At 38.4% G+C, this 18320-nt stretch overlaps 1 protein-coding gene across 2 annotated transcripts in view; it reads left to right on the forward strand.

Annotated features, from left to right (window-relative positions):
* Positions 1 to 17775, forward strand: part of MAPK12 (mitogen-activated protein kinase 12) — a 41295-nt gene extending 23520 nt beyond the window's left edge. The window contains exons 5-12 of one of the 2 annotated variants that reach the window (XM_052790874.1): positions 1633 to 1662; positions 3236 to 3283; positions 8501 to 8615; positions 9284 to 9355; positions 11484 to 11563; positions 12344 to 12422; positions 14022 to 14195; positions 14979 to 17775. In XM_052790874.1, coding sequence (XP_052646834.1) covers positions 1633 to 1662; positions 3236 to 3283; positions 8501 to 8615; positions 9284 to 9355; positions 11484 to 11563; positions 12344 to 12422; positions 14022 to 14195; positions 14979 to 15049 — 669 coding nt within the window. In that variant the 3' untranslated portion in view covers positions 15050 to 17775. The remainder of the gene's footprint in view (positions 1 to 1632; positions 1663 to 3235; positions 3284 to 8500; positions 8616 to 9283; positions 9356 to 11483; positions 11564 to 12343; positions 12423 to 14021; positions 14196 to 14978) is intronic. The other variant, XM_052790875.1, reaches the window with a different exon arrangement.
* The last annotated feature ends 545 nt before the right edge of the window (positions 17776 to 18320 follow it).

The raw sequence follows: 18320 nt of genomic DNA on the forward strand, positions 1-18320 counted from the left end.
TGGAGCCCTACCACAATCTGGGCTGGATTCGTAAAGTTGTAGGCACAGGGTTAAGGGAAGTGATTTTTCCCCCCCCCCCCCCCCTCTTTTCAGAACCTACAAGACCACATCTGGAGCACTGTGTCAGGTGTAAGAGAGGAAAAAGTAAATGTCAGAAACTTTATTTTTGTTCAGTCACTGCTTTAAAAACTCAGTGCCTTAAATCCAGATCTTGTGCTGCTTAGGTTGTATGGATTTTGTTTAAGTTCAGAAAGTCTGAAATGCACATTGGATCTGTCTGAAGAAGTTGGCTTTGATCTGTAGCTTTGCTTTCTTTTCCCTGGTCCCCTCATCAGGTGGACTATGAGGATCCCTTTGCAGAGGGACTGTTGCATTTACAAGGTTAATTGCTCATCTTCATGGCTGTTGGGGAAGAAGACGATGCTTGCTGGGGCTATGGCTGGTTGGCAGTTACCCTGCAAAGTTCAATGCTTCTGTGCATCTCTGTGATGCTGTGCTGACTGTCCCTAGTTTGTCTTTCCTGGCTCTGACAGCTGGTTCCCAGTAATTCTTTTCCCAGTTATTGTCCCATTCTTCAGGGTGGAATAAAATGAAAACTCTTCAGGTGAAGCTGGTGGGATTCACATCTCATCTGTCTTTTCTGGGGACTTTTTAAAAAGCCTTTATTGTTCTCATGTTGCTTAGTGTCAGTAGTATGAGCTGCCATCAGTAGTACGGTCTGTGGGGTTTTCAGGTCAGTTCCCCACACCTGAAGTGAATAGTACTAGCACATCCAAGGCTGCTCTTGGAAAGTATGTCCTCAGTTCAGGACAACTTTCTGCATTTCAAACCTTGCAGAAGAGATGCCTATGTCTGAACTAGTTAGTAGAGGCTCCCTTTATTGTCCGTGATGAAAGTAGTCTCTTCTAGGGCATCATTCAGCTGGTGAGAGGAACTGCGTATCTCGGTGAGGAGCATTTGGTGACAGTCATGGGTGCAGACATCTGTATTTGATCAGGTGTCTTCCCAAAAGAACTAGTCCTAGGTGTCCAGTTTGTTGGTTTGACTTTTGTGAGCCCTTAAGTAAGTCACTGGAAGGGTGATGAAAATGTTCAGGTAAAGGAGAATGTCCTCTCCGTGTTTTTTTGAGGAAGTATTGAAGCATGTAGTGGGATTTCTCAGCTAAGACCTTGACTGGCCTTCATCCTGGTCTTAAATGATCTCTTAAAACTCAGTGCTGCTGGAGCATATGAATCTAAACTCTGATGGTACACCAGAGACGTCTATTGCAAGAGAGCATTTCTGATACATAAAATAACATGATTTATTTTGAAACATATATACATCTAGCAATGCCAAAAATTAACTGGAAATGGGATATTATGTATTGGAAGAGTTAGAAAAAACTGCATGATCTGTTGCAGCACTCCAGCTGATTTACTGGTTTCTCATTATTGGGGAAGGGGAAGGGCTGAATGCTAGTTTAATTATCTGAACATTAAAAACATAGCTAAAAAGATACTCTGTGCAATAAATAAACATTCTCTAATTTCAGATTACTTTAGCACCATGAAAAAGTACTTTCTCCCCTGTCGCAGGCAACTTCTTAAAGTCAGGACCTCATTAACTAAAAAATACTTTCTCTGTTTACAGTATATTCACTCATCAGGCATAATTCACAGGGTAAGTGGAAACAATATAAAAGATGTTTATATTTTGATAATGTGAGTGGTGTTTTTGTATAAGCATGCTCATAAATGCGCCTGAAATTCTGTTTATAGTGTCTCAGTTTGATGACGCCTTTGGTTTCTTCTTGAATAGGAGCAAAACGTGGTATGGCTACATCAGTGTAAGTTGGGCACTCAGATTGCGCTGAATACAGCTTAGATTTGGATTTCTTAAATTACTTTGTGAAGTTGAGTTGTAAGTCCCCACAAGAGCAAATAGTGTCTAAATTGAGGTGGATAAGAGTTTTTTCTGGCTTTTTTTTTTTAACTGAAGATTAAACATCTTGAAAACCTCAATTTTTTTCTGAGATAAATTAAGCATCTGGTTCTTTTTGAATCCCTGCTGCATCTAAAGTCCACTTAAAATCACTTTTGCACTGTGGAGAAGGAGTTCTGAATGATGCCTTCATGGTACTAAGCAGGATAACTTCCCCCAAATCTGCATCAGAACAGTAGAAACTGTCTGTAATAAAATATCAGGAGCACCAGAAAGCGCATGTTGTATAGTAGCTTTAAGCTGGACATAGAAACTATGTAAACTGCCAAAATAATGTTACAAATTGATATTTTTATTTCTACAACTGCTGTGATCATGATCTAAATTTACAGTTGCTTAGACTTTCTCTAAGCTCCCTCTTGATGGCTCTTGAGCTTTTTGGTTTCATTATGGTTCTTTGCACCAATTTGTTTCTCTCCAAGGCCTCTCTGATCTTAAAACATCTTCGTATAAAACAGGTGGATGCCTTTTAAAAAGTTCAGACAGAAGATTCTTCTAAATGTCTTGAAAAAGCTGAAGGAAAATTAATTTCTGATTTTTTTTCTTTCTCTTTATAACTGAATGTCTAAGAGTCACTGACATTGCAAAATCTTCTTAGTCGTTGCCAGTACCCTTCCCTTTGCTGCTAAACTTAGAAGTACAATCTTTGAATACCATTAGAAGTCTATACAGTAGCTAAAGAGGCTTAAGGGATTTTTTTTTTTTTCCACGTTGCAGTGTCCATTGAATTGACTTTGTTAGGAAATTGATTTTCCCACAGAAGAGAGCATAGGCTTTTATGTAAGATCTTGTTTGATTCCTTCAGTACTCCTTCTAAGTCTATCAGGGTATGGAACCTTTTTAAAGTATATTTTGATATGCAGTATGTATAGTCCAGAAATACATATGTGAATCTTTAACTTTGTGGTGTTAGTATTAAATGCAACAAATTTATGTCCAAACCCCACTCACAGTAAGATGAGTGAGTTCCTTCACTGGCAAGTATTTTCCTGACTTCTAACAGAAAAGACATTGATTTGTCTGGGGGGAAAACATACTGGAAAAAAGCCAAACATATGCAAGTTTGTGTCTTTGTTTCTGTTATTTGTTACATTTAATTTTCTAATTTAGATTTATGACATCATTTTACCTGTTGCTGTTCTAAGTAGTTTTATGAAAACCATTAAACTTAAATGAAAGGAAGAAAGAAAGTGTGCTTTATTGTGCTTCCCGTAAAATAAGTAAATAACATCCATTTCAAATCTGATTACAGGATCTAAAGCCTGGAAACTTGGCAGTAAATGAAGACTGTGAATTGAAGGTAGGATGTTTATTTATGTCAGAGGTATTAGAAATACACCACAAGACAGCGGGTGCAGCAGCTGTAGACATGCTGGCTGGTTTCAGTGATGGGCCAGGCTTTCAGCCCACGGGCTTTAAGGAGTCAGGGAGAAATACGGGAACGCTGGAAAATGAAAGAGAAGAGGATCAGATGGGCAGCAGGAGCAATCTTGAAAAAAATTAGAAGAGTATAAGTATTTTCCCTTTTGTCTGATGTCACCACAAGAATAATGAAATATTTTTTTAAGAAATAAAGACCTGAATAGTGCAAATCTCTTCACCTCCTATTTGTATGTCCTTGACTGACATAAATGTGCATTTCATACAAATGGCAGAGGTGATGATCAATTTCTGAGATCATTCTGGAGCCAAGCACAAGAAATGGCTGTGCCTCAAGCTAGAAACATTGACCACAATGTCCCAGCTGAAAACATCCAGTCCAGATAGGACACTCCGGGAAGCTGGTACCCAGTGCTAACAGGGGAGAAACGGGGGTTGACTCCAAGATGTAGAGGAGGATTTCTGGTGAGGAAGTCAGTGCCGCAGGTTATTACATTCATGGCGTCCTTGGAGCGGTTGCTAACTTGGATCCCTCCATCTGGGTGAAGGGCAGTGTAAGAACTGAAATTGCTTCTGCAGGTTTGGAGTTCACAGAGCAGTCCATGCCACAGCTGTGTGCCCACACCAAGGGCATGTGCATGACAGTGATAGTCACCCTTTTCCTGTGTGATGTGTATGTTGCAATGAATACTGGTATATTTTTATGCAGTCACTCAACTAAAAATACTTTTCAAGAAAAAATCATGTCATGGTTACAGTAGGATAAGAGCTGTAATGGAGAACAGTTTTTATGATATGTTGCAGCTAATCACTTCAGAGAAGCATGAGAGGAATCACTGCTTACCACGAACAAGAACATCTTATTTCTTTCACAGTGATTCCTTCTGCACTGTTACAACTAACAGTAGTATCAATTGCATGTAGCCTACAGTGTATTTCATAGCAGGAATATATCAGTTCTGCTTCATTTTTGCTCTTAATTGAAGTAGTGAGAAAAAAAATTAATTAAAGGGAGGCAATTCCTAATTCAGCCTCCTGTAGTTCAGCTATTTGCTGTTTCTGCTGCTACGCTGCAAGACAGGTGCATTTGATGGCATTTTTTGTATTACCTGCTTGCTGCTTCTCTGGAGTGGGGCAAGTATTGGCATGTACTGTGACTCTCTTCATCCTACCTGTTGGGGCTCCCCCCAGAGATGGGTAGGAGGATGGTGCACACACACACCCCTTCCCAGCATGGTAACTGGGCTTAGCTGGCATGCACCCTTGGAGATCAGGGCTGTAGCACCCATTGTGGAAAGTTATCTGTCCTGAAGTGTAAGTGTTGCCACTTCCTTGGAAATATTCTCAGTAGAGTCCATTTGAGTAGTAATTCTTCTCCTGCATAACATTTGTCCTCAAGCATCCTTCTAAATCATTGAACTGAAATACTGTATCTGACTAGTTGTGATCACAGTTTCTTACATGTATTGGAAATCTTCCAAAGCCTGTTAGAGTGGATAGTATTTGTACTGCAGAAATAATTATGCAATGTTCCCTGACCTAGCAAAAATGCAACTATTTGGCTGTAGAGAGTTACTTTGTTACAAAAAAAAGCCAGTTATTTATTATGAAGTAGAATTATGTAGTACTCAGCACTGCTTATTTTAGGAATATAGTTTATTCCCTTGAGTGTAGAGATAGTCCCAGACTGCTTCTAGTCCCCAGTTGATTCTATTCTTGTATTTTAATTTTTTAGTAATTTTTAGAAGTGTTTTTGTCACCTATCTTCTCTTAGCTCTAGCAATCTGAAAGGCTAGTTAGGGTTTTTTAGTTAATTACAAAATCAAGCTACGTCTTTTATCCTGTGCTTGAATCATGACTGGCCTATACATCCTCACAAAACAACAGTAAATTTGAATGGGGGCTTTTGTGTCCTGATATGTAAGGGCATTTAGATCTTATGGCCAAGGTTTCCTCCCTAAAAGAGACATAAGACTTCATGGGAGGAGTTCAGTTATGTGAGAATTCCAGCTTTGAATAACTACAAAAAGTGTAACTCTACAAGCTGGAAGATACGGAAGATCAGAGGTTGTGAAGCACTCCCTTAATTAAATAATAGTTGGTGCAACACTGCAAAAATGTTTTTTTAGCATACAACATACAAACTATACTTGCATGTAGCTGTTGTGATACAATTTTTTGCTCTTTGGAGATGGACCTGAATGTTCAGGCTTCTGTCATCTCAGAATTTCCCTATCTTAACACAAAAAGCCATTGTCTTTTCCTGGCTTATAGATGGACAAATGGTGAGTGGGTCCCATGGTGATGGGGGGAAAAAAAGAGAATCTAGAAAAAACAGTTGTACATGTTTCTCTTCCCCACCCACCCAGCTGTGCAATTACATTTTGAGATGCAGCCCAGGTCTAAGACATTCTTCTGTGATACAATCACTGTATTTCCTTATTTAACACAACTTATTTTTCTGTTACCTTGGACATTTTTAAGCTTTTGGATAAACTGAGGCAAATAATTCTATACCAGAACACAATTTTGTGAAATGACAAGGAGAAAATGTAGCATTAAGCTTTAGTTGTTGTTTCTTGACTCTCAAAGCGAAATTATGATGTTCCTGGTTGTACAATAAGCTCTGATATCATATGCAGAAGTGCACATTTGCAATTAGGAAATACTGGTTGTCAAAAGGCAACTCTAGTCTATAAACAGAAAGCAAACTATAATATGTTGGGAAGTGTTCATAAAAAAATATCAAGGCGAGGATTTAACTGGGATCTGTTCCACTGAAGGAGTTGAACTGACTTCCCGCACGTGTGTTCAGGTGCAATGGCACCCTGCTCTGAGAGCGCACTTTGAAAGTCAGTTTATGTGGGCACAGGACCACGCTTCCAGGGGTAGTCCAAACATTTTGCCCCATGTCTGTGCACTCAGCAGCTTCCCTTGCATCAGCTCCTGTGGTGATAAGGCTGTAGGCAAGTTGGAACAGTTCCTTGAATTGGTAATTAATTAATAAGCAATCAGTTTTATTTTTTCACAATGAGCTTTCTGGCTCCCTCATCTGATGCTCTCAGCTGCTACATAGGAATCAGAAAAGTGACAGTGAAGGGTGCATGAGGGGAAATCACTGCCCTTTCTGCGGTCTCAAAGTTACAGTTACTGAAACAAGTTAGGAAAATTAAGTTTGCTGAGTAGAAGGGGAGCTTATCCTTGAGATGCTATGGGGAATTTGCGCTCTTTTTCATAATTCCTGCATTATAAAAAGGATTTTCAAACTTGCTCTGAAAAGTGTTTTGGAAGTTCCAGCTGAAAAGTTGAAGATTGGAGTATGAGAGTAATAGTTTCATGTGAAGATTGTTATTGAAGTGGTACCACGTTAATATTAAGTACTAACAGGATACGCTTGTTCCTGAGCCTAATGAATATGTAAATGAAAATAAATCCTGAAGTTAATACATAGCACACAAAAATTCTCACTGTCATTTTCTGCTTTTACAAAAATACAAACCCGAATTGTATTTTAGCTGTTTCCAACTCCAGGTGTCACAAGCCTTAGTATGGAAAATGCCTAAAAAGCTGTGACAGAATAGATGGTACCACATATGGCTTTTGACTTTTATGTAAAACTTCCTTTTTTTTCTTCCACCCTGCCTCCCATATTACTGGGAAAACATAATGTGTGCTGTCTGTGTAGAATAAATTTGAAAGCTGGACATAAAAGTGTATTTTGCTACTGCAAGTATTTTGGGTCCAGTAAATCTTCAGTACCCAAAGAATTGGCCATAATCAAGAGTGTTTTATTGGTAAGAATAAAAATCTCTTCCTTTGTATCCAGTTCCTGTTTTTAAATTGGTAGGCAATCAGCAGCTATGGGGAAAACGTGGAAATGCTACTTCAAGTATGGCAATAAAGATAAGCCATAACATTTTATACTCTTGATCTATGAATGAAAGTACAATTTTCCTTTCTGTTAGTGCCAGGGAATGATGAAACTATCCTGAAATATTTTAAAATGTTTGCCAGGGAATGATGAAACTATCCTGAAATATTTTTAAATGTTGAATGGCAGAGAGCATTACAAAAATATCACTCTTGGTATAGTAATGCACAGGTCCTTCTAATAAAAACTTGTGCCCTGTCAATATATATATGAAACCTGATACACATGGAAACTAGTGGCTGTTCGTGCAAAGCTACATATTCAACTATCTGTGGATGATGATGATGATTTATCTTGAGTAGACTTTACTTACCCAGCCCCCCTGCTTCTTGTTAGAAGCATGAACTTCCTGATAAGTGTGAACTTATTGTCATTCCAGGAGTGGAATTTTGTTGCTGTTGGCCGCATCTTTAGGCACCATCTTTTGATGGTCCATGCAGGTGGACCTTATTAGGCCAATTTTGTAGGAGGTGACAAAAGGCCGTAATGTTCATTTTTAATCTTGCTGCTGTACACATTGCTATATCTAGAGATAAATATCTGAGAGTCTTAGAAATAAGCTGAATTGTGCATAATCCTTTAAAAAATTGCACTGACCTTGCATTCTTTACAGGGTTCTGTAGTTGATGCAGTAGGTTGGAGAAAACTTAGTGGGACTAAATAATGGTAATTCCCTACTCTTGTTGCAGATTTTCAATGTGAACTAGAGGAAGCCTTCCTTTGTATGAGTTACTCATAGAATAGAAATAATGATATCTCCTTACTTCAGAATATTATCGGAACACACTCTTGCATAATTGTGCCACCTGGGATACAAGAACAATGAATACCATCTAAGATGGGTGCTGTTCTTTTAGCCCTAACATGATACGATGGTGATTCCATGGCCAGGGAATTTTTTTTGCGTTGAATGTGACCAGTGTCTTTTTTAATTAATAATTGAAGAATTTACTACTTTCTTTACTGGTTTTACAGCTTTTAGTGTTGCTCTAGGAATATCTAACTTGGGGAAAAAAATTGTAAAGCTTCTTGCTACTTCTGTCTTGATTTTTAAAATGAGAACAAGACACTTCAGTGAGAAAAAGATGTAAAAATAAACCAATCTCTGCATATTGCTCCAATTCCTTTATTTTCCACATTTGTAAAGTCTGTATGAAATAGATAACTAGCTGTCTGAACAGGATGTTCTTTGTGCTTCCACTGCAGATTCTGGATTTTGGATTAGCAAGGCATACAGACAGTGAGATGACCGGTTATGTGGTTACAAGGTGGTACAGAGCCCCAGAGGTCATACTTAACTGGATGCATTATACACAAACAGGTCAGCATCTCTTCAGAAAAGTCTTAACAGAGCTAAAGCATTCATTGAATCAGGCAATATATAGGCAAGTCTTTGTTTCTGAAGTGAATGAGAAATTAGAGGTGGAAATGACAATATAATTACTCAAAACTTCCTTGTAGATAAATTGCAGGTAATAATTTGGTGGTTGTGAGTTTGGGGGCTTTTTTGTATATTTTCTGAGAGTAACAGAAAGTGCCAAGGTGGTTGGAAAAAAGTGATATAAATGTATACAGATGTGACAGTCTGGTCTATGTTCTTGTGTTCTGCACTGACTGTCATCTTCCTGCAAAGATGTGCTGATTGTAACTCCAACAGACAGGGGAAAATGGTGGAAGGAGGGAATTAAAGTCACGCTAGGATAGCTATCGACGTTTTGGAAATCATTGAAAATTTACTTCCCATGTGCATCTGCCTGTTACTGAGAAACTGATTCTGCATATTATCAGATTATCTCCAGTCTGCTAATTAGAAAGGCTGGTAGTTTTACCTATACTGTTCATCATACTTGGCAAGGCACTCATTTATTTTGAAACAGGCTATAAAGGTAAATTTTACACTTCTTTAAAATATGTTTTAAATTAAACTTTATGCACATTTAAATGAACAAGTATTTAGCAATTTAATGTGACTATTGGTCTTTTTTTCAGTTGACATCTGGTCTGTGGGCTGTATAATGGCTGAGATGATAACAGGGAGGCCTCTGTTCAAAGGAAATGATCGTATCCTTCAATGAATTTATGATACTAATGTAAGAAAATGATGAGAGGTTCTTATGTGATACAGTAGGTCTGTTCAAAAACTGATGACTGTAAATTGAAATGAATAGTAAAATGGCTTGCACCTTTCTCATTAATTGGTTATTTGATACCTGTATCACTTTTGCACATCTGCCAATTAAAACTTGTATTACTGAACTTTTTCAATAGAGAAAGAGAGGTAATCTTGAATCGCATCTCAAGTCATCAGGTAGAAGGTTCTGTGATGATAGAAGAGGCATATTTTGATTTTTTTAGTAATAGATTCCACAATTGCAGAACACACACGGAAGATTCTGATGTGATATACGGACTTCTGTGCACACACTAGACCATTTCATGCTTTTTGAGACTTTTACCAAAAAATGTTATAAAAGTAACATCTGGTAAAATGTTTTAGATTTACAGAAAGACATCTAGTCCTATCATTTAATTGCTGAGGAATTAAGAAAATAGTTAAGATTAAGCTGTAATTCAACCTCAAGTGATACTTCATTGGCAGTAGGACTTGTGATATTTAATAGAGGATGGTGTTAATAGAAGACAGCAAGAATTTTTTACTTTTTTGTTTTGCTTCCTACCTTTGTATGTTTGAGAGCTCAGCCTAATCATTTTGCACTGCTTTTCCCCTTGTGGAGTTCCAGTCAATAAATCGCTTACCTGCAAATACTTGTTTACAGAATCACAGTTGTTTAATTTTAGTTATATTTGTATTTAAGTACTTACACGTAAGAGTAGGACTTCATTGCATGGATCATATTATTCTTGTTTTGTGAGGAAAAATATAAAAAAGGAAGATTGCCTTCACCAAAAAAATGACGGGGACTATGGAAAAGTAGAATACATCAAATTATTTCAGCTGTACAGACTTTAAGTACGCATTAGTTCTTAACAAGAAAATACTAAAATGCCTGCCAAAGAACAGCCATTGACTAACACATAGCATTTCTCAACTAATGCTAACCTTGAGCATTCTGGTATATCAATAAGAAAATGAATGAATCATAATTTTCAAGTTGCACTGTAAATGTAAGAGTGGAAAAGGTAGTATTTTATTCATACCGGGTGTTGGAGCTTTCGGAGCTATTGGCTGAAGCTCTACATCTTGCGTTATGAAGGAAATTACCCCAGCATAATAGTCCTTGCTGGCCTTTGAGTATATGAATCAGTATTAACTCTTGTCAGGGAAATGCAGCCGTGGGTTCAGCTGTGGGTAGATGAATAAGAAAACAGCTAACTTAAGGGATTCTTGTTTTAGTGTTAGGAAGAGGTTATCCTGCAAACTTTGTATGGGATTTTATTTATTTATTTCATCAGCGTTACCCACCATTGCCTTTTTCTGCAGAGGTTGGTGGAATCCTCGTGTGCTCTGAGCTCTGATCTAGCTTCTCATCTGCTGCTCTTACCAGAGTAGCAAACGAGTCATAAAGCTGTTCTCCACAGCATTAGCTTCCTGTAAATACGGCATTTCTTCTTTGAAACAGCTGATATTGTTGCTGATTAATCAGTGCTGCTTTAGGACACAGAAGATTAGGGAGTATTCTGATGCCTCACCCCAACATCTCCAACATCTCAGCATCTGGAATTGAGCTAAGCATGTGGGAAATGAGGGGGAGAGGGGTTAGGTTTTTTCCTCTTGAAGTTTCTCAGTGTGGAGAAGAACTAACACAGACTGGTTTACTCTGATTTTTTGTTCTGTTTATTGTACCACCTGATGTTCCCTGTGACTTTTCCTGCTTTTACATCACCTAAGTATTGGATAGACCAGGACAATGCATGCAATACATGTGTTGATTGTTCAGATACTCCAATACTTTTGGACAGACAAATCTAGAGGAGGCCTTATGATATTAGAGGAGTTTGCAGATGATTCAATTATGTGTTTGCAAGTTACAGGATATTTTATTTCAGGTGCTATCAGTGTCTTTGCCTTTTACAAGAAAAATGGAGAACTTTCATCTCATCTTTTATAAATCTTCTGTTCAGTCATTGCTTTGTGATTTTTGCTTTATTCTCCAGAAACGTACAATTTTTTGCAGTGTTCTTAGTTTTCTTATGGTGAAAGACTTTGTTCCTTATTTCTGGTATTCAGATCTGGACCAACTCACAGAAATAATGAAAATAACTGGTACACCAACTCAAGACTTTGTTCAAAAACTGCACAGTCAAGATGTGAGTATTCTGCTTTGTCAGTTGGTTTTACATGTCTTATTTTTACTTAAGCCACGCTCAGTTCTTAGACTGGCTGAGATAATATGTATTGACCCCTGATGGTGCATCTCAGCCTTGAAGTGCTTTGCACACCCAGAATAGCTACTGGAGATTAAGAGGGGGGACAAAAAATGATCTGAACACTTGAAAAATCTGTATATTTAAATACTTCAAAGTTTCCAGTGTGTACCATGTGAACAGTTGAGCTGATGCATTACTACTTTTATTGGACACGTACTGAAAACATGAACCTATTCAGAAAACCCAGTTGTTTGCAGATGTCTCTGACTTTCTTTCCTATACTTATATGGGTGTCCTTCTAGAATCCTTAAGCCCCTACTATAAAGAACCTAAAATTATTCATTAGACTAACTATACAATTTAAATACTAATGAATTACTGTATAAGTTTCACTTCTAGAGATTCCTGTAAACTCACTATGACATTCTTTCAAATGATGCATACATATTAGTGCTCCATATTTAATATATTAATTAAAATAAATAATTAAAGCTTTACATTATCATTTCTTAATCACAGTTTTAAGGCTTGGTTTAAAAAAAAAAAAAAGCGTTCTTTTCAGCAAGAAGGTGAATATAATCAAGGTTTATGATGCCCCAAAAAATTCATTTGTACAATGTGCTATCAAAGCATTGTTGAGTTACCTATTAAGCATACAGTTAATGTTGTCACCTTACAAAGGCAGCAAAGGTCTAATTTAATATCCATGTTTCTTTTAAGGCAAAAAACTATATCAAAAGTCTCCCAAAAGTCCAGAAAAAAGATTTTGCATCCATCTTGAAGTATGCGAATCCTTTGGGTAAGACAGTTTGTGTAGATGTCTACAATTTGTCTTGTTCTTGTGTTTGCATTGGAGGCAGCAGCAGTATCAGTCATGTGATAGGTTATGTGATGGTTCTCGTGCTTTTCTATCTCTTGCTTTCCATAATTCATAACTTTGATTGTAGTGGGTAAACTTTGCCAAGTTTAGACCCTGCCAGGAATCAGATGTTTCTTAGAAGCGTCGAAAAAGAAGTATTTTGTGTTTCAGGCTTCGATCCAGCATCTGCTTAAAGGTTTTACTGGAGCAGCTTTCTCAAAAGCCCTGGGAGATTAAGTATACGTAATAAATTTTTCTCTGTATTTGAAATATAATTCTTTAAGGTCAATCTGATCTACAGTAGAAATGCAAGCAAATAGAAAGCTGACATTTTAGTCATGGAATTAATACATCCTGAGAAACATCTGTGCATTCCTGAGAAGCACTGGCTTGGATTTAATAGATGTAAACAGCCAGAAGAACATACCAAGTGTGCATAACTGTGACATGACCTGAGGCAGACAGAGCTCCAAGATGGCTCTGCCCAAACCTTATCCGTTCCCCAATGACCTGAACACTCACAAAGCTAGATTTATTAGAATATAAATTAGGATAATTGAATCTTCTCAATTTAAGAAGTTGAAATTGTATGTTCAGATACAGTAGAAATAAGCATAATTAATAAGCAGCTCATACCCTGACTGCATGGTTAGCTCACTGACCTTCTCAGGTACAGAAAACTACGCATTTCCATTTAGTTTTTAGGACATTTCTTACTATCATCTCTGTGGCTGTCTGGCTGCTCCTTAAGTAGAGAACAACTGCTCATGGTCTGGGAGAGAAGGTTGGAGAGAATCCACGACATGGCAAGCAGGAGCTGCAGCATCCTGTCCCATGCTGCTGCCTCTTCTTCCTTTGAGCTGCTCCACCCAACTCAAGAACGTTCTTTCAGGATAGAAAAACAGAGAACAAACAAATCATTCATCATATCTGTTTACACTAGCCCATTTTGACAGTCTAGCAGTGGACCTGATCCAAAATCCACTGGAGAGGAACATACAAGATTTTCATGAATTGTTTTGGCTGAGGTCAAAAATACATAGCAGGTAAAGTCAGCACTGAGATTCTGAGCATGGACAACTGACTTGTCTTAGTGAACTTCAAGTGCACTGGGGCTAGGATTTGGTCACATACAGCACAATTCTCATTAGCTCTCCACCCACCTGTTCATTCTGTTGCTGTCAGGTTGTGATGCACCTTACAACCCCAACATGGTGGCAATGATGAAAGACACCTGGGAAAGCCCCAAACGCAGTTGTCCTGGAGCCAGAAGCTGAGAAGTCATTAGCTGAGGTGATGTGGCTGTATTGCATACAGAAGCAAGGGAAAACCTCTGCGTTGCATCAGGCTTTGTACACATCCCAGCTTGCTCACAATGCTATTTTGTCATGCAGATGGGCCGCACTGGCTATAGAATGACCACCCAATGATTCTGCTTTATAACTGTATTTATTTGAAATATCTCCAGGGCAACATTACTGTGTACAAGCTGGAAACAGTGGCATGATTTGAATACACTGTTTGTTTTCTGTGCAATAGCTGTAAACCTTTTGGAGAAGATGCTGGTGCTGGATGCAGAGAAGCGAGTCACAGCAGCTGAGGCTTTGATGCATCCTTACTTTGAACCAATTCACGACCCTGAGGAAGAAATTGAAGCTGAGAAATATGACGACACATTTGATAACATGGATCTTCCCCTAGATGAGTGGAAGCGTGAGTCTAGTTTTGTGATATTTTCAAAAATAATCAGATAGAAAGGCCATCCAGAAATAGGAATATTCCCCTTTACAAATTACCTTCTCTCCTTTTGATGGAACAGAGTAAATAGACAGCATTAAGATAGAGAAACACTATTGACAAGCCAGTGTTCCTCTTATTGAGGAGTGCTGGAACGATCCCGAAAGGTTTCTCCTTCTCCTCCTTTGCCTTCTCCTCCTTCTCCTTCTCTGTCCTCTCATCTTCTGCAATGTAGGAAAGCAACCATTTCTGTAGCATGTTCCTTCCAGTGGATAGGACAGGCAAACAGGTTCCTCAACTGTTGGCTCTATAGGACTGCAGTGGTTGCTGGCCTTAATTTTAATTTAGGTTCTCCCAGGGAGAGAAAACAGCTATCTCAGCAGAGATTTAAGTCTGAATCTAGTTTTCATCTAACATCAGAGGTTTATATTTAGGCTTTTAAGTGAGGACTTGACTTTTAAAGCTGATGTGCTCAGTAGCTCTTTCTTGAGGATATTGCCCACTATACTGTAAAGTCAATGCTTGCATCCCTTTGAAAGCACCTGTAACATTTCAGTATTGGGCTACTTCTTCAAATCTGAAACGGTGAGAAAATGTTCCTCGATTCCCTTACTTTTTGTACTCTTTCTCTCTTTTTTGCCTGAAGAGGTCTCTGTCTTCCTGACCTAGATCAGAGCCTAACCATGCGCCTTGCTCGCGTCTGTGCAGCTCCGTTTCTGATTAGACCAGCAACACTCTGTTTATTCTGTTGTTTTCCAGGCATTACATATAAAGAGATACTGAACTTCAGGCCACCACAGACATTGGAGTCAAAGGAGACAGCAGTGTAATTGTATTACTCAGTCTTTTCAGAACACGGAAGAAAGCAGGAAAGTTGTAAATGTTTGTGACATTTCAGGTGTATAAAACTTTTATAAATAAACTGGATGTAATCTGTTTCATCTGCACTGTAAGAAAGAGCAATGTCTTTTACTCTGCATGTGGAAGTTGGTGCCTTTGGGAGTAGTATTTCAAAACTATCCAGAAACTTATTCCTGCCTACAACTTCTTCCTTCTGCACAAAAGGATTCAGACTGTGATAACCTGGTGCCATCATCAAAAGAGCAGGTAGGACTAATTCTTCAACTCAGAGATCAGAAGAGTACCAGTTACTACCCCAAGCAAGCTGAGACACAGAGTATGTCAGAGATGTGCCATGACTGCTCTCCATATCTTGAATGCAAGTATTCATGTGACTTCCTCTGGAATATTTCACCTTGGTAAAATGCCTGGGGAGGCTAATTAGCTCCTGCTACCTCAGCTAATGCAGCAGTTAGTGGAGACACAGCTCGAATGAATGCCTGTGTCCCCTGTCCTACATGAGTGGAGGAGAACCTGAGCTCCAGCCAGTTCTGACAGATCTGGGCAAGAGGCAAGAAGCAGAGAAGTGTCCATGTCCTAGATTTTTTTCAAAGTAACCAGTGTAGCAGGACAAGATTTCACAAATGCACTAGGTGAACAGTCACTGGCTAAACAATCACTGTCACGGGGTACAATATTTTCCTCTAAATACAGTGCAGTCTCTTTGTATAATAGACTAGGGATCAAGGATTTCCAGGGAGAAATTCTTAAGACTTTCTAAAATTTTGTAAGCTCTCTAGCATCTTAGTATTGAAACGATCACTCGGAAAGTACATTTCTCAGAGGTTAAACTGGTTATAGAATCAGCAGTGCTGATTTTAGAAATAAAGCTGCACGTGGGTTGCATTATAGAAAATAAAATGAGAATGAAATGCTACGCTGCAGCTGTTCATTGGGGATACCTACAGCAAGCTGGTTTGTTCACAGTGTACAGAGGTGTTGCCAGGTGCAGGATAACAACCATTCCTTTTTTTAGCCTTTTGAACTCATCTTGCTTGGAAAAACCCTCAGACCTTCTGTTGAGAGGTGCCTTACCAGGAGTAGTCAGCTTCCTGATGGGATAAATTGGTTAGACACTTCATGAGTTCCTCTTACTGCCCTCTTACTATATTTTTCCTAGGTGCTTAGTTTGTAATAATCTCTCAGAGGTAGGAAAAAGAAATTGGCAAACCTTTGGTGAAGAATTTCTTTGTGAGATTGCTTGTACTTGTTAAAGGTAATGTCTCTACAATTGACTATTTGGATATGGATTATTCCCAATGCAATATGTTGTTATGTGTTGCCATTAAGTGAAACAGTTGTGACAGAAGGCATTTGATCTTAGCAGGTAATAACTGGAAAAGAAGTAAGAAATTACTTGAGGTTTTTTTCTTTAATAACCAGTTTAAACCAGAAGTTTAATCGAGGCACATTTGTTCTGTTTCTTTCAATGAATGTTTAAGTTAAACACCTGTAAATATTAGCATTTGTTTAAAAATTGTTTGTGATGAGCATTGATTAGCTGGGATGACACCTAAAGAGACTAAATGGTAACAGAAACCTTGAATTATTGATGTGTTTGACAAGTCATTGAAACATCCCTACAGTTTCAGGAATGCATTAAAAAAAGCAGAGAATGTAATTTGAAACAAAACATTTTTCCACACTACAGGTCACTGAGGAAGGCACACTTAAGGGTCATACCCTGTTTTGCCCTATTGACTTTCTGCTTGGACTACACTTTTACATTGATTAGGAACTTTATTTTTTTTACAGAATAGCTGTTTTCTCTTAGGATCGTGCTCTGTGGTCCTCTTAAAAATGATGGGAGAAAGGCGCCTATTGGAATTAGTGGGCTTGACAGAGCCAGTCAATGGGAGATGGAAAATGTCAAAAACTTCTTTGAAAATGCTCCCTTTATATTTTAAATGGAATTTCAACATCCTAAATTCTAGCAAGTATCTAAAGTCTTGAGATAATGCAATGGCTCAAATGTTAGTCAGACTTTGAGGAAGCTTTTTTTTTTTTTTCATTGAAGAACTGCTTTGCATTTTCTTCATAAATGCCAACACTTCAATGGGCATTTTCACTTCCCCCCGCCTTTAGCTTTAGTGAAGTCAAGCCCTAAACCCCTCCATTGCCTAAGGTGAACTTTTCCCTCTCTTAAGATTAACTTAGTATTGGAGAAGCAGCTAACTCGCATGAGAAGGGCATAAGATAGTTTTTCTAGATACTGGAGGAATACAGAACTCTTAAAATTGAAGAGAAGACCTTCATGCGTGTGCCAGCAAAGACAGAAGTACTGCTGCGCTGTCTAGTCAGCAAACAGTCTGCAAGGTAAAATAGCAAACGTGGAAAGTTTGTTACATCTTGGCAAGACGGTTCTGTGAAGAGATTGAAATCTGCAGAAACGGCTGCAAACAGCAATAGAGATTATTAGTATAAATAGCTCGTTAAAAGAAATGCGAGGTGAAAGCAGAAATACTTTGCATGCGAGGCAGCTGCTGCTTCAAAGGGAGAGACAACACTTCCTAAGTTTTTATTTGCTATTTCTGCTGGTGCTAAGCAACTCAGGAATAAGAACCCAATTTCTGTTTGCCTTAAAGAGAAATGTAAATACATTCTGCATGTGCTTGAAATGTATTGTGACAAATAAAGGTTGGGGGGTTGTTTTTTACACGATAGTGGTCTTATTTTCCCTATAAGTATTCCCAAATGTATAATCACTCCTGAAAATAGTATTTTCAGTGTAAGGGAACTGTATGAAACCTAATATTATAGGTACATTTCATGTAATATGAGCTGCTGATGTAGTTTATTTTGGAAGTCAGTCACACCACAAATCCTAACCTTTCTCCCATTTTCCAAACTTCAAGTCAGCCACAGAGCTGATCTGATTGTACTACTGCCACCTAATTATTTCTTACAGCATCTTGGGTTTTACCAGACATCTGTGTTTCGTTTTGAAGGACAGGATTTCAGTCCTTAAATGCAGTTGCATTCCTCAGCCTGATTTTAAAAGCTAAAGTCAGACTGACAGGTCATCAAGCATATACATCATTGAGTTGGGCAGGGACATTTGAGTTAACACAGTTCTAGTAGGGTATATGGGACCTTCGCCCTGAAAACCCACATGCCCCCTGACTGTTTTAGAGCAAGATTGTCACCTTAAAGTGTTAGTCTTCATCACACTGAAGACTCATTGTTCGTGCTGAATTTTGA

This window comes from Harpia harpyja, chromosome 6 (assembly GCF_026419915.1).
Source record: "Harpia harpyja isolate bHarHar1 chromosome 6, bHarHar1 primary haplotype, whole genome shotgun sequence".
In the NCBI taxonomy this organism is placed as follows: Eukaryota; Metazoa; Chordata; class Aves; order Accipitriformes; family Accipitridae; genus Harpia; species Harpia harpyja.